The 25,059-nt window shown below is 32.3% G+C and overlaps 2 protein-coding genes across 2 annotated transcripts in view; one reads left to right on the top strand and one right to left on the bottom strand.

The window, feature by feature from the left end:
• LOC114328595 (uncharacterized) overlaps nt 1–25,059 on the top strand; it is a 288,450-nt gene that overhangs the window by 210,958 nt on the left and 52,433 nt on the right. The gene's annotated exons all lie outside the window — the stretch shown is intronic.
• On the bottom strand, nt 443–23,308 carry LOC114324977 (dnaJ-like protein 60). Its single transcript, XM_028272915.2, has 5 exons — nt 23,142–23,308; nt 22,967–23,060; nt 20,381–20,559; nt 3,633–3,806; nt 443–678 (listed from the first exon to the last, which is right to left on the bottom strand). The coding sequence occupies exons 1-5, from the start codon at nt 23,210–23,212 to the stop codon at nt 507–509; spliced, it is 690 nt and encodes a 229-aa protein (XP_028128716.2). The 5' UTR covers nt 23,213–23,308; the 3' UTR covers nt 443–506.

The raw sequence follows: 25,059 nt of genomic DNA, 5'->3' as shown, positions 1-25,059 counted from the left end.
AAACCAGGAGGAGTAATTCAAATTTACCGCGCCGTAATACTTGTTTGTAATTGTTCCAATCTCAGGCGAGTTTACTCCACTGTTATGAAATTTTGACACTATTGGCATTTGATAGGGTAATTAAGTTATATCGGCGATTTTTTGTGTTTTCTGCGTTATTCCTTTAATTTTTAGATTTTTAGTTTACTTTTATATAAAAAGAAGTTGTTTTTAAAACTCTTTAGCGACGTATCAGTATAATATAATAATGGATTATCGTCGAAGGCCGATATGATCAACCAAAAAAGAAGATGTATTTGGTGATTTTTCTAGTGACTTTCTCGGGTGTGAATCTGTCTTTTTATTTTACTACTCCTGATTTAGAAACAAACCATACCAAAAGATATAAGACCAAACAGACAATAGTCATAGACCAATAGTCAGATAATAAAAGTAAGAGATGTAAAAATAAAACCCAAAATAAAATGTATTTGTTTCTAAACTATATATACAACATTTTTTATTCTTTATAAATTTTTTCTTCCAGACCGCCTTTCTTGTTCCGCAAATTTTAAGTTTAGGAGTTCTATTTGTAGTTGATTTCCATTTATTTCTACTTTTCTTTTCAGAGAATTTAGTGAATCTTGTGCCTCTTGTGATTTTCTTTGTAAGTCTTCACGTTGGAAAGTTGCAGATTTTCTAAAAATCAACAAAACAAATATAGTTCTATTTAGTACGTTCTTTAACGATAAAATATTGCAAAACCTCTAAATTTCAAAGAACCGCTTGAATTGACATGAAATTTGGCATAGACATAGCTAATAAGTCAATGAAAAAAAGTGATATCGTGCCGTTGTGTGCTTTTGCCCTAGGGGTGACTTTAACCCCCTGTCGGGGTGAAAAAATATATGTCCAAAATAATTCCGGAAATGGATAAACTGCCTAATTCTAAGCAACTTTTGTTTTTATAGAGTTTTTTCACCAAGTCAATATTTTCGAGTTATTTGCGAGTGAACATGTTCATTTTTCAACAAAATAACCACGTTTTTAGACGGCTTTTCGCAAATAACTCAAAAAGTAAGTATTTTATCGAAAAAAACATTCTTAGCAAAAATATAGCTTGTAAAAAAGTGAAAAAATAGTGTATATATTAGGTCTCTATACGTAGCAGAATCAAAGTTACTAGCTAATGAAAATATGTTCATATTCGTCAAATTCCAAATCGAATATTTTAACGTGATATAACCAAAAAATTAAGCACTTTTTGGGAAAACTCATTATAACTTTTTTAAAGTGTTTAAAAAAACTTTATTTTTGTTTTATAAAAAAAATCATAGCATCAAAAATAAACAAGTTACGCTCAAAATAAATTTGGTCCCTTTTCTTTGGTAAAAAAATCAGGAAAATCACCCCCTAATGCATCTCAAATGAACTTAATTGTTACCATTTCACAAGTTGCTTTACTCGTGTATGTATCGTTTATATGATCTGTAAGTTTCATCGGTTCAAAGTCCTTATTTTTGAAAGGGCTGTAGGTAAAAGGGCTCACCAATCACGAGTGTATGCAAATTTAGAAACACCAAATCTTAACCAATTTTTGTCTTACAGAAAAACAAAAAAATACAAAAGATTTAAAAAAGCAAGCCGACTTTTTTTATTGTTTGAGATTTTTGTTATCTCCAACAATTTTTAAGTTATTTTGAAAAAAGGCATTTTTTTCAAAATTAACATTTTTAAAACGTTTACTTTAAAACCAATTGTTTTCAAAAATACGCACTTTGAATTAATAAAACTTACAGATCATATAAACACAACATAAGTAAAGGAACTTGTGAAGAGGTAACGATTAATTTCATTTAAGTTGCTAATTAGGGGGTGATATTTACGATTTTCTTTGCCAAAACAAAAGGGACCAACTTTATTTTGAGCGTAACTTGCTTACATTTAATGCTAGAAACTTTTTTTTATAAAAACAGAAATAAAGCTTTTTTAAAAAACTTTAAAAAAGTTGTAATGAGTTTTCCATAAAAAGTACTTCATTTTTTGTATATTTCACATTGAAATACTCTATTTGGAATTTGGTGAACATAAACCTATTTTTCATTAGCTATAACTCTCGTGCTGCTAGGTGTAGAGACCTCGTGCATACACCTTTTTTTTACTTTTTTACAGGCTATATTTTTACTCACATTTTTTTCGATAAAATACTTACCTTTTGAAATATTTGCGAAAAACCGTCTAAAAACGTGGTTATTTTGTTGAAAAATGAACATGTTCACTCGCAAATAACTCGAAAAGTATTGACTTTGTGAAAAAAGTTTATAGAACAAAAGTTCCTTAGAATTAGTCAGTTTATCCATTTCCGGACTTATTTTGGACATATATTATTTCACCCCCGAGAGGGAGTGAAATTCACCCCCAGAGCAAAAGCACACATTGGCACAATATCACTTTCTTTCTTTGACCTGTTACCTATGCGTTTGCCAAATTTTATGTCAATCCAAGCGGTTCTTTAAAATTTACAGCAAAAACCGTGAAAGAATGTACTAATTATAATTGAAAATTTTTGTTATTATTAAAGCTACATTACGTTGACTGATAATAAAGAAAGTTAAACCAAGAAAGTAAGAGGTTTAATTGTCAAAAATTGTGAATACTTTTATAAAGTGTCAAATGTCAATTATAGTGTCCTAAGACACTTGAAGAAAGAAAATAAAAAAAATTGAGCGTGGCACTTGCGGAGTGCGGAGTGCCGGCAGAAGTGAATACTTCTTATAGATTCGATTATATTCAAGTCGATTCAATTCGTTTAGATTCGATTCTATTCGATTCGATTTATTTTATTTTATATAATTTTAGTTAGTTTTATTTAATTTATTTTATATCATTTGATTTAATATTATCTAATTTTATTTTATTAATTTTATTTCATTATATTTCATTTTATTTAGCTTTATTTAATTTTATCTAATTTAATTATTCTAATTAATTTTCTTTAATTCTATTGAGTTTTATTCAGTTTTATTTCATTTTATTGAATATTTATTTAATTTTAATTTAATTTAATTTTATTTAATCAACACCTACAGGATTAAAACCACCTCGAAGCCACTCATGAATTAAAAATCCGGAATCTATATTTAGTTTTATGTAGTATAAAAACATGTGCCTCTCTATTTTTTCTAAAAACTGAACAAATCAACCCCTATAGGGTTGAAACCAACCCGAACCCCGTCAATAATATCAAATTCGGGATTCATACTTAGTTTTACAATAAAAACATGTGTAGCAATATTTTTTTTGAAAAAATTTAACAAATCACTCCTATAGGGTTGAAGACCTGAAGCCAGCCACACCTAAGCCAGCCAATAATTTAAAATTCGGGATTTATAGTTGAAATCACCCTGAAACCACTTAAACAATAGATAATTCTTGATCTGTACTTAGTTTACCTACTAAGAAAATTAAAATAAGAGTATAGATATTATGTATATTACGGTATCCCGCAAGGTTACCACTCGCGTCACTATTTTTGAATGACGCCAAATATAATTTTAGTTCCGTCAAAATTCCATACCGAGCGCTAAGAAGTATTCACTACAATAAGAAAAAAGAACTGTCTATCCAAAGAATTGTGGATGATTTATACTTACGCTATGGCTAAGAATTGCAATCCTACAATAAAACTTGCTAATGCCAAACATATTACCACTACCTTGAAATTAGATACTCTTTCTTGACCCTTAATACCATAGTACGGTTTTTGCATGTACATATCATCTTTGTTTCTATCACGATTGGCATAAAAAGTATTATCAGTCCACTGGCTAGAAAAATAAATATTTTTAATATTAGAAAAGTCTCATTTAAATTACAAAAATACTAGTAATTGGAGATTCCCAATTTCTTTTAATTTTGATATACTTTATGTATGTATACTTTATGTGACACAGTGTTAAACTTAAAAAAACTAAAAGAGTAGCTGTTACAAAATTGGCAAGTGAAATAGCCAGAAGCATATGAACATTTACAAAACAACACCCAACAATTAAAAAACGAAGATTATTACGAAGTATTACAAGATACATGCATTTTAGGAACAAAAGTGTTGTATAGTGCGTTCTTGCCCAGTGTGTAAGATAGAGTTGGCAGTATCTCCGCATCTGAGATGTAAAAAATCCTAACGTCCTAGAAATATTTTGACATCATTTTTGTTTTACGACTAATCATAACAGTTTATATCTTTATCACCCCTGTGCACAGTTCTTACAATGTTACATGACTTACTATAAGTGACAGAACAACACTTAGAATCACGATTTGATTTTTTATCATCGGAAGCTTTTATATTTTTATTAGGCATGCCAATAACAGATTAGGTATGTCACATTGGTAGTGCACATTTTCTCGTTTTACAGTGATTCTTCTATCATTTCTGCATCTTGATCTTTACTTATACGCTGTGAGCTCGTACGTAGAGGGGGTATTTACAAATTCGCGAGCGCCAGTAGTGACAAGTCTGTAAACGTTTACTGGAAATTTGACATAAATGTCAAAGTGATTAAATTAAAATTAAAATTAAAAACATTAATTATAAAAAATATTAGTTGGTCAAAGCTATGATATATATTTTTACCTTAAATATACTTACGTTTTAAATACTGAATTTAAGTTTTTTTAATGCTCCGTAATATGTAATTATAAATTAATCTATTAATCTTAGCGCCATCTACAGGATAATTGTGAAAGTATCCGAAGTAAGAAATTCATATTTCATCAATAGAACGTCAAAATGATTAGCAAAATATTAAAAAAATCGACTACAATTATACTTTTTTGCGTTGTAAATATTAAGCGATAACAATTAAATAATAATTTTAAAAATTACCAGTGAAAGTTGAATTAGTAATCCGCTAAGAGCGACACCAGCGAAGCTCAGAGCGTATAGTCCAGGCGGAATCTGTCAAAAGCAGACGGCAATGGATATCTTCCATAGAAGTTTACTTTTTGCTGGTGACACTTCAGGACATACCTTGTATCAATAATCACGACATGTGCCAGTGACAAATGTTGCGCTTAATTTTTTATTTAACAAAATCTGAAAAATGTCGAAAATTTTTGCTTTTTGCGCCCATATTTTCGCCTATAACTCGAGACAACTCCTACAAAAAAAAAATATAAAAGGAAAAAGTGTCATTTTTCAATTTTAAATAATATTTGATTAGTTTAAAATTTAATGTTTATTAAAAAAGTACAAAACACGTAGCTTTTCCTTAAATTTTTTTTGACCTTTGACATAAAATACAGCCTACCTATTCCGCCTAGGAAAACTTTGTAATACAACTGAAACTTGTGCTAAATTTCTTTAGGATCGGTTACTAGATTTTGCATAACTTTGCAAAAAATGCAAATTTGCAAAATTACGCTGGGCCCAAAATAAACACTTTAAATAGTCGAAAAACGTATACAGTCCGTACAAGATAGACACCGTTGCACGTCATTATCTACGTCAGATATCTAAGATAACATTGTTGCCCTTCTTGAAATTCTTGAATTCATTTTAAATCAAATATATCACATAATTATTGCGAAAGTGGATTATACAACAAAACAAATTAATATTCATTGTAAATAAATAAAACATTAGAAATAGAAAACAAGAATTAAGTTATAATCTTACGTTAAAGTAAATAATAAAAACAATAAATAGAATAAAACAAATACTTATAGTAAAGAATAAAAACAAATCTGAAGTATCATCACCGCAACTGTCACCGCCGCAATGTTATCAATTATTTATTTCAAAAAAGCCACCTTTGTTCGATCGCAGTTAGAGTGTAATCCGAACAAGAGTGCTTTATAAAAACGCTTTATATTCCACTTATATAAATTAAATGAAACAAGTTAGGGTATGTTTCTTTAAATTTAAAGTAATAGAAATCTTCCAATATCCACAGAGAACGGCAGTTCTCACCAGTGGCGCACAACACCCCTACATGCGACACTATATATACACGAAATTTTCGATTTTCTAAACCTGACTGAATTGAAAATTGGGCCAAATCCCATCTTAAAGTTTAGGAAAAGACTCGTCCATTCATATGTCAACCATCAATTTTGGTCCAAGGGTGTGGATTTTACGGCCCTTCCCATTTAAAGCCTGTTTTTCGTTCTCGTCCCCAAAACTCCCAAAAATTTCAAAAATTTAAGCCTGACCTTTGCGGCTTCTGATAGCACAGATAATTACCTTTCCAAAGCATGTTTAATTTTGAAAATCGGTTATACCATTCAAAATTTATCGAGCTCAGAAATATGACTCAATTTTTATTTAAAAAATGGAAAATGTTTGTGGATATGTATGTATGTATGTATGTATGTATGTATGTATGTGTGTGGAAAAGTTAAACCGATCTGAATTTTCTTTTCTGTGTTTCAAGAGGGTGTGAGGGCCGATTCAGAACCGGTCTAATTTTTGACTTCTGACTACCCTTAAGCCAGCTAGAGGACTAGGTAGATACAAAATAGCATATTTTTTGGGCATATATATCTTAGGTTCAAGGAAAGACAGGAAAACCGCAAATACACCAAATCAATAGGGTTAAGTTAAGATTTCAAATGGCACTTAAGCAATTAAGCTGAGACATATACACTGCTCACCATAGCCAAAAAACTGAAAAATTAAACTTTGAAAATTTTGGTTTTTCGACAATTACTCAAAATTTCAACCTACGAATTGCGCCAATAACTGAGCGTTTGTAGAAGGACTCAGGACGCGTCTAACGGTGTATACGTTATATCTGGGAAAATTCGAATTAAGTTATAGGCTTCAAAAGTATGATCAAATCTATTTTTTATGGAAAAAACGGTTTTTCAAGCTCAATAATTCCTGTAATACGTTCAGTTATTATACTCGATCTTGGATGCATCAGATACTACTTGTCAATACGTTTCAAATTCATGTTTAGTGATCATCATCAGGTAAGCCGTTCAGAAGTTATAGAGCTCCAAATGTATAATTAGTCCAAGAACTGAAATTTTTCACTTCGCAATTTTTACAGAATGGATAGATTTGCTTGAAAATTTGACAATAAGTAGTGGATAGTCCAAGGATCAAAATCTATATGATGCAGAAAGACGCTTTTACCATGGGGTGGTTGCCACCTCATCTCGAGGGTGGAAATTTTTTATTATATTTTGACCGCAAATGCTGGTAAAAACATTAATTATAAGCAAAAAATGTTCATTATACATTTTTTTGATAAAATTAATAGTTTTCGATTTAGTGGTTATCGAAGCTGTTAGTTTTATATCGAAAAAATTACCAGAGAACGGCAGTTCTCGCCAGTGGCGCAGAAATACACCCCCTACACGCGACACTATTATATACACGAAATTCAAAGTCCAACCTTTGCGGCTTCTAATAGAACTGATCATTACCTTTCCAACGCATGTCTAATTTTGAAAATCGGTTATACCATTCAAAAGTTATAGAGCTTAGAAATGTGACTCAATTTTTATTTAAAAAAAGGGAAAATGTTTGTGGATATGTATGTATGTGTGTTTGAAAGTTTCAACATTTCAACCTACGAATTGCGCCAGAAGGACTCAAGACGAATCTAACGGTGTATACCTTATATTCGGGAAAATTAGAATTTTTTAGGTTATAGGCTTCATCAGTATGATAAAATCTATTTCCTGTGGGAAAACGGTTTTCTCAAGCTCAATAATTCCTGTAATAGCTTCAGTTATCATACTTGACCTTAGATCCATCAGATACTACTGGTCAATACGTTTCAGACTCTGTTTACTGATCAAAATCCGTTAAGCCGTTTAGAAGTTATTAAGCTTCAAAAGTATAATCCAATTAACGATTATTCCCGAAATGGTTTATGTAGTTGTAGTGGTTACGACGCTAAATTTGATCTGGCAACGGGCAATCCGACTTCATTTACCGGCCATCTCAATATTTTTGTTTCAATCTATTTTCGAATAGAAAAAAATCTAGTGTACATTCGATGGATACTAGATCATTTGGGATATAATGCAACAAAGATGACCATTTATAAAGCTTGACGTGTAATAGGGGAACATTGCATTCAACTTCATACATTTAATTTATAAATAACTTTGAAAAACTCCTGATACAAGAATAAAAAACCGCTAAACGCCGTAAAAATGAGTGGCGCATAAAATATTCCAACTAAAAAAGATCTGATATGAATATTACGTGGCGCGAAAATGGATTTTCATTTGATGCAAAACAAAATTCTAGTTTTATTTTAAAAGATTTTTCCATAATATTTGCTAAATTTGAAGTAAACGCGCCACAAAAGAGTTTAAAAATTCAAACTGTATCAAAGTTACTCTTTTGTGGCGCGTTTACTTCAAATTTAGCAAATATTATGGAAAAATCTTTTAAAATAAAACTAGAATTTTGTTTTGCATCGAATGAAAATCCATTTTCGCGCCACGTAATATTCATATCAGATCTTTTTTAGCTGGAATATTTTATGCGCCACTCATTTTTACGGCGTTTAGCGGTTTTTTATTCTTGTTATTTCTACGCGTATATAATAAAACATGTCTAGTGGCTGTAATTCCAGTGTACTCGGCTAAACGATTCTAAGAAGGAACAGATCTACCACTTAAATGTTTCGTGTTGGACTTATCTATATTGGACGGACTGTAAAGGCGTATAAAGAAATGCTCAAGCTCTCAAACATACTTTGAGAAATTAAAATCGGTCAACTAGGACAGCCTAGGGAATTCTAAAGTTATGGTGGTGGGGGTAGCGGCAAGCAAAAATGTTTATTGCAAATTTCCCGTTTTGCAATTAAAATAGGTATTTAAAAATATCATATTTGAAATCCTTGTCGTCTGAGACATCAATTAAAAAAAAAGACCAGAAGCGGATGACAGAGAGCCAATAAAATGTAATTTTTGGAGAGAGTTGTGATTTTGAACTAGCCCATTCACTTTTTGCTTGGCGCGCGGAGTGGCTACCCCCCACCATAACTTTAAAAAATTCACTAGGCTCTTCTAGTTGACTGTTTTCAATTTCTTAAAGTGTTTTTAAAAACTTGGGCCTTTCTTTATATGCAAAAATTTTTCGAATAATTGACCTATTATTTATTTTGACTTATTTGGGGCTTATTTTGACCCCAGCATAATTTTGCAAATTTGCAATTTTTTGTGGACCCTGGACTGTAATAATAAGAATATTATGCAAAAACTGTTAACAGATCCTAACGAAATTTAGCACACGCTTCAGTCGTATTATAGAGTTTCTCTAGGCGGAATATGAAGGATGTCAGTTATGTATAAGGGGTCGAAAAAATTTAAAGGAAAAACTCCATTTTTTGCACTTTTTTTCCCAACAAATTTTTTAAATAATAAAAATTAAATTTTCATTTTCTATCTATTGTTTGTTTTTTTAACCAAGAGGAGTAATTCAAAATTACCGCGCCGTAATGCTTGTTTCTAATTGGTCCAATCGCAGGCACGTTTACTCCACTGTTATTAATTTTTGACACTAATGACATTTACGAAATTTTGACACTTTTGGCATTTCATAGGTTAATTAAGTTATGTCGGCGGTTTTTTTTATGTTTTCTGCGTTATTCCTTTAATTTTTAGATTTTTAGTCTGCTTTTATATAAAAAGCAGTTATTGTAAGAGCTGTAGCCACGAATACGTATAATATAATATTTATGGATTACCGTCGAAGGCCGACATGATCAACCAAAAAAGAAGATGTATTTAAGATGTATATGTTACTATAGTTGATTTTTTAACCAAGAGGAGTAAACTAAAAAGACAGATTCACACCCAAGAAAGTTACTAGAAAAGTCACCAAATTCATCTTCTTTTTTCATTAATCATAATGATCACTGAGAACATTAGTGACGTAACTCAAAAAATACCAATTGTGACTTAAACTTTTAGACATACTCCTAATATTGAACTTGATATTATGCTTTAATGACGGAAGTATAATTCTACTGTAAACCACTTGATGGCGCTATACGTCAGTAATACTCTTTGACTTTTAGTTCCACTTCCATGTCACTTTACTACAAACTACGTTTTTGAAGTTACGTCACAAATGTTCTCAGCAAGCATCACCTCGTCTCAGATATTATCACCTTTCGATGATAATCCATACATATTACATTATACTAACACATCGCTAAAGAATTCTAAAAACAACTTCTTCTTCAGGTGCCGTCCTCGTTCCGAAGTTTGGCTATCATCAAGGCTATGCGTATTTTTGATACCGTAGATCTAAATAATTGGCAGCTGCTGCACTCGTACCAATCTCTTAAATTCTTCAACCATGAATGTTTTCTTCTGCCAATGGATCTTTTACCTATTATTTTTCCCTGGATAATTAATTGTAGTAGCTGGTACTTTTGTCCCCTCATTATATGTCCCAAGTATTGCAGTTTGCGCTTTTTAATAGTAAGCGCAAGTTCTTTTTCTTTCTGCATCCTTCGCAACACTTCCATGTTTGTCACTCTCTCTGTCCACGATATTCTCAGTATCCTGCGGTACATCCACATCTCGAATGCTTCTATTTTCCTTGTATCGATCTTTTTCAGTGTCCAAGCTTCCATTCCATAGAAAAGAACTGACAGCACGTAACATCTCATGAGGCGAATTTTAAGATTTAAACTTAGTTCTCTTCCGCATAAAACTGTTTTCATTTTGGTAAAAGTAGGTCTAGCTTTTTCTATTCTGATCTTGATTTCTTCAGAGTTGTCGTTGTTTTTATTAATAACAGTTCCCAGGTAATTATATGTTCTAACACGCTCAATTCTTTGATCATGTACGGTTATGTCAGAAAAATTTTGTGGAGATTTCGACACCATCATTATTTTTGTTTTTTTGATGTTAAGTGATAAACCGAACTTTTCGCTGCACTCTACTATTCTGTTTATCAGTGTTTGGAGATCTTCCGGGGTTTCTGCTATTAATACTGTGTCATCAGCGTATCTCAAATTGTTTATTAAAGTGCCATTTATTTTAACTCCTATATCTTGGTCAGCAAGGGCTCTGTTTATAATATCTTCTGAATATAAGTTAAACAAGGTTGGTGAAAGTATGCATCCCTGCCTTACGCCTTTTTTGATCTCGAGTTCCTCGGTTGTTTCCCGTTCTACTCTAATATTCGCCTTCTGGTTATAGTAAATATTGAAGATAATTCTGAGGTTCCTTTTATCCAAGTTTTTCTCTACCAACAGTCTCATCAGGTGTTCGTGGCGAACTTTATCGAACGCCTTGTTGTAGTCAATAAAGCACATGGTTAACATCTAGGCATCTTTGGCACATGATATTAAGTGCAAATAGTGCTTTCTTTGTTCCAAGCCCGTTTCGAAACCCGAATTGAGTATCACTGATGTCAGCGTCTAGTTTTTTGTCAATTCTTGTATAATATACAAGAATTGACAAAAAACTAGATATATTATATCACTTTAAGAAATACTTTTAGTGTGTGTCCCATTAAGCTTATTGTGCGATGGTCAGTGCACAGTTTTGCGTTTGTTTTCTTTGGAATAGTTACAAAAGTTGACAGAAGCCATTCCTTAGGTATTTCTCCTGTTTTATAAATGCAGTTAAAGAGGTCAAAGAAAACATTTACTGTTTCATCTTCCACAAGCTTAAGAAGTTCCGATGGAAGTCCATCTGGACCCGGTGATTTGCCATTTTTCATTGTTTTTATAGCATATAGTATTTCTTCTTTAGAGATTTTTGGTCCTTCCTCACCTTGTATGTTACCAATATCATGATCCTCTCTTTCATCGGCAAAGAGTTCTTCTATATAATTCTTCCAGGTCGTAAGCTTTTCTTGTAGGTCAGTTATTATTTGGCCATTTGCGTTGTATAGCACACTGGGATGCTTCCTTTTTTGTATACCTGCCGATTCTTTTACCTTTTTATGTAGGTTAAACGTGTCATGTTTTAATTGTAGTTCTTCAATTTCTTGTTTTCTTCAAAAAACAACTGTTTTTATATAAAAGTAGACTAGAAATCTGAAAATTAAAGGAATAATGCAGAAAACACAAAAAATCGCCGATATACTTAGGGAGCGTTCAAGTATTACGTAACGCAATTTTTGAAGATTTTTGACCCCCCCTCCCCCCAGGTAACGCACCGTAACGTTTTTATGTACCCCCCTCCCCCTACCTAAACGTTACGTAACACCCAAGTCACCATTTGAACCTAAATGGAAAACTAGGTTGCGAAAAGTACCGGAATTATTATTTTAATCGCATTTGAGGTAATAATAAAAACTTACAATCATCATCCAGCCTCAAAAGTCCACTGCTCAACATAGGCCTCCTCCCCTCATTTCCAACCACGTCTATCCTGCGCCGCTCTCATCCAGTTTTTATTTAGCTTTCTTACGTCGTCTGCCCATCTTGTAGGCGGTCAACCGGCTCTTCTCTTGGCCTCCATTCCAATAACCTTTTTGTCCATCGCCCATGTGTCATTCCCGCTATGTGTCCTGCCCATCTCCACTTCAAGTTAGCTGTCCTTTTGATGACGTCAGTCACCTTTGTTCTTCTCCTGATTTCTTCGTTTCTGATTTTGTCTCGCAGAGTTATTCCTAACATTGACCGCTCCATTCTTCTCTGCGTTACTCTTAGTTTGGTAGCCGAGGCTTTAGGTAAGGTAAGTGTTTCTGATCCGTACGTCAAGACTGGGAGGACGCACTGATCAAATACCTTTCTCTTTAGGCATATGAGCAACTCACTCTTGAAAGTTTCTCTCAGTTTTCCAAATGCTGCCCACCCAAGAACGATTCTTCTTTTTAGTTCATGTGTCTGGTTATCCCTGCCAATCGTAATTTCATGTCCCATGACATGAAATATGTCCAAAACTTAGAATAATAATCTTTTATTACTAATTTTACATTTACATTTACATTTTCCCTGCTTGGCCCCATCCTTGCATACATTTTTGGCTTCATCCTTTATTGTTCTTCTCATGCATTCTTCTATTTGATCTTCTTTAATAAAAACTTAAAATAAAATAACATATTTATTATTTCAATATTTTATTTTGCTTAGTAAAAATTTTTGTATAACAAATAATATACGATGTTGCCAGTAGTTTCGGAAAAATAGTGAAAAAAATGTGTAAAACTTTTTGTTCTTCAACGCCCTATATCTTGAAAACGCATGCCGTTACAAAAATTTTATACTAAGCAAACCCCAATTATTTTTCAGTTTTTCACCTATCTTAGAGATTGTGTTACCTTTTTCTGAAACACTCTGTATATGTAAGAAGGCACTTATGGAATAAAATTATTTCTGTCCATGTTTTAATCAATTTTAAAAAACGCTGAGACCCGTAGATTTTAATATATAAAAATGTGTGCTTTTTAAACATAAATTTAAATGTACAGGGTGATTTATGCAAGACTACCGTAGTCCATAAGCTTTATTTTTTAACACCCTGTATATTTTTATATGTTTAAAAGCTGCTTAAAAATCTGAATTTATGGTCTTTATGAATAATACGGTGATCATTTAAAATTATAATGTATGGAAACCACTTATGGAATAAAATTGTTTTTGTCATGTGTCATTATTTTAGAAAATTATAAAAACGCTAGGATACGTCAACTTTTAAATTCAACTATGGACTATTTAAACATAAATTTGAATACACAGGTTGATTCACTCAAGTCTAGCCTAGTCCATTATCTTTAATTGTAATTAAACACCCTGTATATTTTTGTTTTTAGAAGCTGCTTAACAACCTCATCTCAAAAATGTGTATTATGTAGGGTCTATTATGAATAATGCAAGGTGAAATTTTGAAATTCACTTGAAATTTTTGAAATTTTGAAATCACACTTTAAATAAGGGTACTATTTTTTTAAATATCTATCAATTTTCTAAACTAAGCATCAATATAGTGGGTTTTGTATTTAATGCTTTTTATTTAAAGACATTTTTAAATAATTTGAAAATTTGCGTATTTAAAACATTAATGAATACCTACTGCAGAAAACGATTTCAGAAAACATACAAGATTTATGAACATGTAGTTCCCTTCTGCAACCTCTTAAATAACATCTGTATCTTTTAATCTTTTGTTGTGGAGACAGGTCCATCTAATTATTGGAAACAAATGTTATTGTGCTTCATCTGTGTTACAAATTTTAAGATTTTTTCACTTGAAAACGTACTATTATGTATTGTCCTCTTGTCGGAACATGAACGGAGCGTGAGAGTGCAACATAAAACAATTCAGGGGTCTATGTAAAACATAAATGAAATTCCGTAGTTTTTTTTTTCATTTAAGTTAAAAAGGAATCGACAAGGAAAAAGTTTTCGTGTAGTTGGCTGTATACCATGTAATACAAAAAATATTAAATCCTTTATAAAAGGTATATATTTACCTTAAAGTATATACCTTTTATAAAGGATGTACTAATTTTTTAAAAAAGAATGTTACGTAACGCACTGTTCGAACCCCCCTCCCCCCATGTAACGCGCCGTAACGTTTTACAAGACCCCCCCTCCCCCCCAAACTGCGTTACGTAATACTTGAACGCTCCCTTAATTAACCTATAAAATGACAGAAGTGCCAAAATTTCATAAATGTCATTAGTGTCAAAATTTAATAACAGTGGAGTAAACTTGCCTGCGGTTGGACCAATTAGAAACAAGCATTACGGCGCGGTAAATTTGAATCACTCCTCTTGGTAAAAAAACAAACAATAGACTTTTCTAGTAACTTTCTTGGGTGTGACTCTGTCTTTTTAGTTTACTCCTCTTGGTTAAAAAATCAACTATAGTCAAAATTATGTAAAATTGAAAAACGAAACTTTTACCTTGCATAATTTTTTTATAATTTTGCCTATAACTCGAGGCGTTATAGGCAAAAAAATGGGCACAAAATGCAAAAATTGTTGATTTTTCAAATTTTGTTATAAAAAATTAAGCACAAGGTTGGCGACTCACGCATATCATGATTATTGATACAAGGTACATCCTGAAGTGATTTCAGCAAAAAGTAGACTCCTAAGAAAATCATCCGATTCAAAACAGATCCACCCTGGAGTGGTTTTCTGTTCAGTTTTGTTCGGAATAATGTTCAGTTTTGTTTAAAAATGCGATTTCCAAAATTTCACGCATCAAACACTCATAATACCTTAGAAATACAAATTTAAAATCTTCTGCGATATTGAAATAGTTCAAACGACCCGTGACGTCACATAGTTTTACTATATGGTTATGTTTAGGTATATTCTTCTTCTCCTTCTTTAGTTTATGGGCCTCCACTTACTTGGGTATTAGGCCAGCTCATCGTCGCGGAATAAGGGAAAAATATTTATATTCTAATGACATTTATCGTATGTCATTGTAATAATATATACCAGTTTGTTGAGATTGGAGTTTAATTTAGTTATTGAAGGAAAGGAAAGAAGGCTTACTATGGAAAATAAAACCATTTTGTAAAAGTAAAAGTTTTCTATGAATAGTTCAAACGATCAAAAGCACTTGTGACGTCACATAACTGTATTTTCTACTGACGTTTATAATGTTTAATTTAAAATTATATACAATTTTGTTTACTTTGTTGGTGCAAAATGTAAACATTAACCATATGACGTCATGACGCGTTTTGGACTAGCTGCTTTAATTTGAATTTAGAATCGTCTTTAGCAGCCAAACGGAACACAAAAACAACGTTTTTATCTTTGATACATGTTTTAAATTATGTTCTGTTTTGATTTATAAAATTTTTTTCGAATTTAAAATTTTATGCAAGTTCCCTATTGTATGTACAGCTGGTTCCAAAAAAAAACTGATACGACTCTTAACGCGTATTTTGTAGAAAATTGAGCAGTGTACTTTCTTCTTCTTCTTCTTTTTGTTTTTGGTCTCGCTGCAAGGCAATTACCAGCACGATTTATAGGCGATCTTGATGTAGTCTGGCTCTAAGCCATATCAAAATCGCTGACTATGTTCTTGTAAAAAGCTTTTGATGAGGTGTGATATAATGAATGAGTTTAATTATATTTTTCTACAACCGAGTTAAAAATGCAATTTTTAGCACTCCATACGAGCGTTAAAAATGCTACTTTAAGGCACTAGTGCTTTAAAATATTTTTAAGGCACTGCAGTTTTAAGGCATTGACCGTATAGACAATTTTGATGTAATGCCAAAAAAATATAAAAATGGAATGTCAGTCAAGTTCAAGTAAAAGCTTTTGTAGATATTGTCCTGTAATTACGTTTGTAGAAAAAATATTGTATGATATGCGTGTTAAAAAGTACATTTTTAAGGCACTCATGTGAATTGCAGAACTCGCTATCGCTCATTATGCAAACTTTCACATGCGTGCCTTAAACGTGTACTTTTAACACTTATATCATAAATAACTATTAATTTATTATATTTTGAAGGATAAATACTTATTATTTACATACTGTCACTGTCACTGAAAAATTTTAAAATTTGTCAGGTAACTTCAACCTCAAAAAATGGCTGTTTGTTTGTTTATTTTATTATTTGTCTGTCATAATAAATATAATATGTCGACCAATCATACACTGCTCAAAATGATCAAATCTTACTAAGAGTCGTATCAGTTTTTTTAGGAACCAGCTGTACATATAGTAATTTCATATACAGTCTGTTCCAACGAAAATTTGACCCCCCAGAAACTCAGAAACCAAGAGCTTCTTCAAAATTTAAAAAAACACCTAAATTTTTAATGGGTGGGGGACGAATTTTCATGCAAAATTCATGCTCTCAAATGTAACCCCCTACTGCCCCGCATCGACCACCACTTTTTTTTTAAATAGCAAGTGTGGTAGAGTGGCACATCATTTGAAAGATAATTTTTTTCTCTAAACGATGCTATAGAATAGAATAGAAATATGCTTTATTGTCATGAAAAATTTAACAATTTTATAGACAAAGCTTACAAGAATCATAAAAATAAGAACAATAACAAATAACAAATACAATTTACTAAAATGATATAAATCGTCTACATAAATAAAAATAATGAAGATAAACAAAAAAAACAGTAACAACCTATTGCAAAATTTAAAAAAAAAAATTTTGCAAATTGCATAATCTACCTTAAGAAATTTAATAAGTTAAGTTAAGCTGCTGCATATGACACTCAAATATAGATTAAGATTATACTTATAAATAAGAATACTGTACTTTCTTAGTTATTGGTTAAGAAACTCTGCTGTTGAATAATATGGTCTTTCAGATAAATAGGCTTTAGTCATTTTACGGAACTTGGAGAAAGATGTTGCAGATTTAAGTTGTAGAGGGAGATGGTTGTAAAGTTTTTTCGCAGAATATAATATAGATTTCTTTACTAACTCACTGGACGGGATCGGTAAATAGATGTCAAAGGTAGAATTTCTGGTGGAATAGTCATGTCTAGGTCTTGCTGGAAAGACATGTAGATGTTTACGAATTAAGCAAACAGTTTCTAAAATATATAAAGAAGGTAGTGTTAGAATCCTGTGATCTTTGAAGTAGCTTCTGCAATGTGTTGTTCTTCTGAGGCCAAACAGATATCTTATTGCTCTTTTTTGTAATTTAAAAATAACATCAGATTGGGCAGCCGTACCAGAACCCCAAAAAGGGAGACCATATCGAAGATGTGACTCGAACAAAGAAAAATATGTTATTTTGGAAGAGGCTAAATTCATTTCCTTTGAAACAGATCTTATTGCAAAGCAAGCTGAGGATAGTTTCTTGCTTAACACATCAATATGAAGGGACCATTTCAGATTGCTATCTAAAAAAATACCAAGAAACTTTACAGAATCAACGATACTGATCTGGCTGTTATGAAGAAGTAAGGGTTGAAGAGCTCCTTTATAGGACAATGCTACTGTTTTATCTACATTAAAAGAGAGTAAATTTGAATCGGACCAAGATTTTATTGTAAGTAGATCAGAAGTTATAGTAGCATGAAGAGTTGCGATATTTGAGTTGCTCCAAGTGATACTGGTATCATCAGCAAAAAGAAAAACTTTGCCATCGATTTTTAAGCTAGTGATGTCATTAATAAAGATAAGGAAAAGTAGAGGACCCAATACTGAACCTTGTGGTACCCCACATACAACATTTTTGAGAGTAGAGTCTGTATCATTTGCTCTAACCAGTTGTTTCCTATTATCCAAGTAAGATTGAAACCAGTTCGAAGAAATACCTCGAATTCCGTAGAAATCTAGTTTTTTTACCAAAATGTCGTGATTCACACAATCAAAAGCTTTGGCATAATCACAAAAAACAGTGGCAGTGGGCAGATTATTGTTTAATGCTTGATAAACCTCATGTAGTACAGAAAACATGGCATCTGTGGTACATTTATTATTTAAAAAGCCGAACTGATTTTGTGATAAAATATTGTTATCAACGAGAAAGGACATAAGTCGGGCTTTTATGAGTCTCTCAATAATTTTGGAGAGTACCGGTAGTAATGCAATAGGTCTATAATTGCAGGCATTTGATTTTTCACCACCCTTATGAAGAGGAATAATGATGGCCGTCTTTAGGCACTCTGGAAATTTACCTTTCTCAAAAGAATCATTAATTAGAGAGATGAGGACTCCCAACACACTGTCTGGGAGATTTGAGAAAATTTTTATGGATAGTCCATCGGTACTACACGAAGATTTGCTTTTGATATTATTGATTGTCTGAATCAGTTCAGATTTATCAACCGGTCTTATAAAGAATGAATTCGAGACCTTTCCTGAATTAGGGAGATAGGAAATGGGATCTTGTTGTGACACAATAGTTTATGTTATATTTTTACTCACATTAACAAAGTATTCATTTAGATTTTCTGGGTCTGGAAGGGAAAATGTTTGAGCTGTGTGAGTTTTATTACGAAGATCGTTTATTATGGACCAAGTTTCTTTTGCAACACTTTTAGAGCTTCTCAGACGATTTTGATAGTACAATTTTTTAGCTGATTTTATAAGTTTTAAATAGATCGCTCTGTACTTGGTGATATATTCAGTAACAGAGACGTTGGTAGTAAATTTCTTGATATACAGTAGTGAACGCATATTTTTGGCTGATATGCGGACACCTTTGGTAGTCCAGGGTTTGTGATGTTTTGGCTTAATTGTGATTAAAGGAAATGCTTTATTGAAGATACAGACAAGCTTATTCAAAAAGTCACTGAAATTATTATCGACGTTCATAGAAGGAAAGGGCCACTCAGAGGTTAAGCATAAATTTTGGAATTTACGAAAATTCCGAGCGGAAAAAATCCTGCCTAAACGTCGAGTTTTCGACGAGTGCTTGCTAAAGATGTTAAACTTCGTATAAACCGCTTCATGATCAGATAGTCCCGCATTAACAGTTGTAGAGCAGACATCACGGGGTGAGAAATCTGAGACAATATAATCAATTATGGTAGATGAAGTTTTTGTAATCCTTGTAGGAGAATCAATGTGCATTGTTAGACCATACGATTCAAATATGTTGACCAGGGATATTTGTGTAGCACAAGCAGCAGCATAATTAATGTTAAAGTCCCCGCATAAAATTTTTCTGCTTTTATGGGGCAGGTCATCTAACAAATTAAGCAGGTTCTGAAAAAATAGTTCCACGGAAGAGTTAGGTGATCTATAAATGCAAATAATATAAAGATTAACGTTCTTACTGTAAACTAAGGAAAACTCAAAGAATGCTTCGCTTAATAGAAAATCATATTTTGTTACCAGAGAAAAATCATTACTTGTAGAAAGAATCAGGGTGCCTCCATGCGCTGAACTTTGACGATCGTACCTAGCAATAGTGGAATATTTTTCTACAAAAAAAGGCTCGTTGACTTCAAGCCAGTGCTCAGTAACCGCAACTATCGGAGGAAACCCTAATTCCTCTAGAAATAGAAATAATTCATCAGTTTTATATCTTATAGAACGAATATGCTCTATTTTTTTTTAATTTACGTAATAAGTTTGAAGATAATTTTGGACTTAACAAATTTATTATAAATTAGTTAAATCCAAAATTATCTTTAAAGTTATTCCGCATATTAAAAAAAATTAGAGGGTCCTGTAGAGAAAAAAAATACTTTTCAAATGATGTGCCACTCGACTACACTTGATATTTAAAAAAAACTGGGGTTGATGCGGGGTAGGGAAAGGGGTACGAATTTTGCATGAAAATTGGTCCCCCTTTCAATACAAATTGACATGTTTTTTTTTTAACTCTGAAGAAGCTCTTGGTTTCTAAGTTTCTGGGGGAGGGGTCAAATTTTCGTTGGAACACTCTGTATATTTTTTATAATACATTTTTATACTTTTAATAACATTTAAGATAGCATAGTTAACCCGGGCTTGATTTTTGGATCATTCTTCTTATTTTTGACATTTTGCCTACTTACTTATTTTCTTTCCCTCTGTTATAAACTTGTGGTCCAGTTTGATAAACCTCAGTCCTGTTTGGAATTAAACCTAGGTCATAGTGTCTTCTAGATTCCACATTACTTAAAACTTTGTAAGACTCATTAATTGCTAGAAACTTTGAATGTGCGTCCCTTTCTTTATTTAAGTCAGGGTGATTCTAAAAATGGGAAATTGAATTAGTAAATACTTATATTATGTGGGTTAAACTTGGGCATGCATTGAAGAATGTGATAATGGAAGTTTGTATAGTATTTTTAAAGTCAGTGCGAACACCCAAACAAACTGATTGACAACAAATATTAAAAGAATATGTCATACTACGAGACATGGGCACATCATTTATTTTTATATTCATGTATAGATTATAGAGGAACAGAATAGTGACAATTTTAATGTACGTAAAATGGTCATTAATGTATTAAAACTTGTCAACATGAATGTCATATTTAGCAAAAAAAATAATTTAACTTCATACATTATTTGTCAATGACTAATAATAAGGCATTAAACTAGAAAATACTAATCAAATATTAATAGCTCTACACTGCATTGCTGTGCAATGGCAGGAGTCAATACTAGTCAAACAGTGTTTCTTATCTTTTCATGAGATGTGGCGACTAGCGATATTGAATGTCCATATCGTCGGTGATGTGACAATACCTCCTATCTGTTTTTTCATGAGTTTTGTAAGAGACTAAAAACTTTTTTAGGGTAACATCGTGTTTTCATATGATATTTTTTGACTTCTTTGGTAGTAAATTCAACTATCTATTTACTACAAATTATATAGTTTGTACTATAGAAGTCAAAACTTACATATGAAAACAGAGGTGACCCTAAAAAAGGTTTTTCGTCTCTCCTACAAAACTCATGAAAAAGCAGATAGGAGGTATTGTCACATCACCGACGATATATCCAATCCTGTTACTCCGTGAAGGAGCCATAGGGCATCCACGAAGCTTCGCCATTCCCCTCTATTTCTGGCCATGGTTGCTATTTCTCCCCAGGTTTTCTTCATCCTTTTGTAGTCTTCTTTGATGCTACTCCTCCATATTTTAGTCAGGTGTTCTCTGCTTATTTGTCCTACTACACTCCATTTGAGTGCTTGTTTTGTTATACCTGCATGTTCTTTCCTCAGGGTGTGTCCCAGCCAGTTCAATCTTTTCCTCTTTATTGTTGTTCTGATGGGTTCTTGTTTAATTTTCCTCCCTAGTGCTACAGGTGTTATGGTATTGGGCCAATATACCTTTGGAATTTTACATAGACATCTATTTACAAAAACTTGGATTTTATTTACATATCAGTCAGTTATTGCCCATGTTTCACTCCCATAAAGTAGCACAGTTTTCACGTTACTAGCCTTATTTTTATGGCTAATGGCTATTATGGCTAATCTGTGTTGATCTCCATATATCTGAGAGGGTTCCAAAGGCTTGTTGTGCTTTTCATATTCTCTGTTTAATATCTGCTTAAGCTCCTCCTTTTGCACTGATTATACTGCCTAGGTAGCCAAATTCTTGGGACAGTTACTCCTATTCTCATCTCTACTGTCTTGTTAGTGTTGATTTTAAGACCCACTTCTGCCAATTTTACCTCCAGCTTCCTTAACATGTTCTTCGTATTATCTATTGTGTTTGCTACGAAACAGATATCATCTACGTATTCCATTTTGTTTGTTCCAGTATAATATACTGTTGTATTATGATTAATACATTATATTAAAGAGCAAAAGTGACAGTATGCAACCATGCTTTAAACCTACTTCTATTGTTAGTTTACCTGTCATTTGCCCTTCAAATGTCCAAGTTGCATACAAAATATTTTGTGATTTTGAATAACATATCTATATCCAACATTTATTTGATAGGCTTTACCATTTATCCCATCTCTCTCCTACGAAGTACAGGGATTGTTCAAATACATTTGAAACATTGTCGCATGTTATTTATAATTTAACTTGATTACCAGTAAATGTGATATTGAACTGCCCTCATAAATCGCGTCAGAATAAAATGTTTCAACTGACATTATAAAAACTTTACAAATTAGACAAGATTTTCTGTCACCTTTGAAGTATATTACAGGTTTGTTCCAGCACAACGAAAAACCATCATGTAAAGATCATGCTCCTGCGCAGTAAACAAAATAACCCATGAAACGTATTATTGTAACATTGTCCAAGGAACAAACCTTACTCAATACAGATATCAAAGATAACTCTTGTATGAGTTGGTGACGATAGGTTCGTTCTAGCAAACAGTCAAACTAGTCAGAAACCGTCAGCAAACAGTTGTTCAGTGAGAGAACATAATACAGTCACCAGTGCTATCCCCTCTGTGCTGGTCGACTATTTGCTGATGGGTTCAAACCGTTTGAAAGTGATGCAAGAACAAACCTAATGTTAGGTAAAATCATGATTGTACTTTGTTCCTACGACCATCGAGTGGTATGTAACTACTATACGAAAATGTTGATAATGTATGTACTTAATTTAATTGAAAATATGAAAAATATGATTATATAAATAATATCAAAACCAAATAAGAAATGACAAGATTACTTGCTTCTTTAGATAATTTGATGAAAGATTCCTTAATTTCTTTAGGCGTACAAGTTCTTGGCAAATTTAATACATCGTAGTGAGATTTTGGACAGTTGCTAAAAGGTATTTTTAATTAAAATATATAAATATAGTCTAAAAAATAGTCTACGATTTTAGAATGTATTATTACATCTCACCTTAAACTATAAATTATATTAAGTATTGGATAAGTCTTCTGTTTATTAAGAATTGATGAAAATGAATACATATCACTGAAAATTTAGATCATTTTGAAAGTATTTTATTTTAAATTGACATTTATTTTTATTTTGGTTCAATGTTTATGTTTGACATTTGACACTGACATATTATGTTATGTATGGTTCGTACAGTATAAGTACCGTTGAACGTCATCCATCCTCATAGCATGTGATGTCACATGAAGAGTACAGGGGAAAACGAGCAATATAAATTGAGGATGGCATAAAAATAGGCTATGATAGAACGAAACTTCAACAGGAAGAGTTTAAAACTGTTTTGACAGATTTGCGTGCTCGCGAACAGAAGGGAGAATCTGACTTGATTATTAAATTTATAAATGGACTTCCGACAGTTGCTAAACAACCTTCAAAAAACCAAACGCAATAAACATATTATCAGAATCTTGGAGGAATACGTACTCGACTAGATGAACTTCGAACCTCCATCTCTCAATGCAACTACGATGTCATCATTCTAGTAGAAACTTGGCTAAATCAAGATTATTCGGATAATGAATTGTTAAACTCTGTAACGTTTTCAGATTGGATCGTAACTTAAGAACTAGTACTAAGCAGCGTGGAGGAGGAGTTTTAATTTTGTGACGAAACCATTTTAAAGCTAAACAAATCAAATCTGACATTGATAATGTTGAGCATCTGTTTGTTCAAGTGGATTGTGAATGTGCATCAGTTGTCTTGGGTGGAGTATACATTCCTCCGAATTCATCAGAAGATATCTACCTTGGTCATTGCTCAGCAGTTGAAACTATTAGAGACAATAGGCCAGACGTACCTGTATATTTATTTGGCGACTACAATTTACCACTGGCTTCTTGGGCTCACTCAAATGAAGAGGGCTTGCTCGTTGACTGCCCACAAAACTATCCAGCAAAGCTGATATGCGAATGCTTCTCTTACCTAAACCTGAGGCAATCAAATATCATACCAAATCAACGTGGAGTATTTTTGGATCTCATTTTCCACAGTATTAAAGATTATCAGAAACTGTCAGTCTATGAAGCAGTTGACACTTTGCTTCCTCATAATTTTCATCATGTGGCAATTACTTGTGATTTTAGTTTTAGAAACAATTAGATTATAATACTACATATTTTGACTATCGTAATGCAAATTTTGTGGGTCTAAATAATTATTTTTCTTCTGTTGACTGGAATATTGTTTTTGATGATGCAAGTATTAATATCTCAGTAAATAATTTCTATGAAGTAGTCTCTGAGGCAATATCATTTTTGTTCCTAGAAAAATATATAAACCTTCAAAATTTCCTCGTTGGTTTTCTCCAGAATTAAAAAAAACTTGTTATTTCAAAAAAAAACTGCTCATACTAGATTCAAACATACTCAGTCGGCTGCTGATTATACCTTATTTTCAGATCTCAGAACACAATGCAAAACATTAACAAATCAATGCTATAGATCTTATATCTCCAACATTGAGGCATCTATTCACTCAGATTCAAAACAATTTTGGAATCATGTTAACTCATTGAATAAAAGCCATGGAATTCCAAGTGATGCATTTTAATCACATGTCAGCAGAATTAAGTGAGTAAATAGCAAACTTGTTTGCGAGCCATTTCTCTAGTGTCTATCGCTCCGACAAAGTTAATTTAAGTAACTACGATTTTAAATTAAAAAATTCGGTCGACATTCCGTTTATTCAGTTTTCACTTTCTGAAGTCTTTGATTCTATAAATGGTCTCAAGGATAAACTCAGTTATGGCCCTGATAACATTCCAACATATTTTTTAAAAAGATGTGTCTACAGTTTATCTAAACCTTTACATGTATTATTTAATTTATCTTTGAGACTACATACCTTCCCTAGTAAGTGG

The sequence above is a fragment of the Diabrotica virgifera genome, chromosome 1 (assembly GCF_917563875.1).
Source record: "Diabrotica virgifera virgifera chromosome 1, PGI_DIABVI_V3a".
Lineage (NCBI taxonomy): Eukaryota > Metazoa > Arthropoda > Insecta > Coleoptera > Chrysomelidae > Diabrotica > Diabrotica virgifera.
This window is presented reverse-complemented; position numbering and strand designations above follow the sequence as displayed.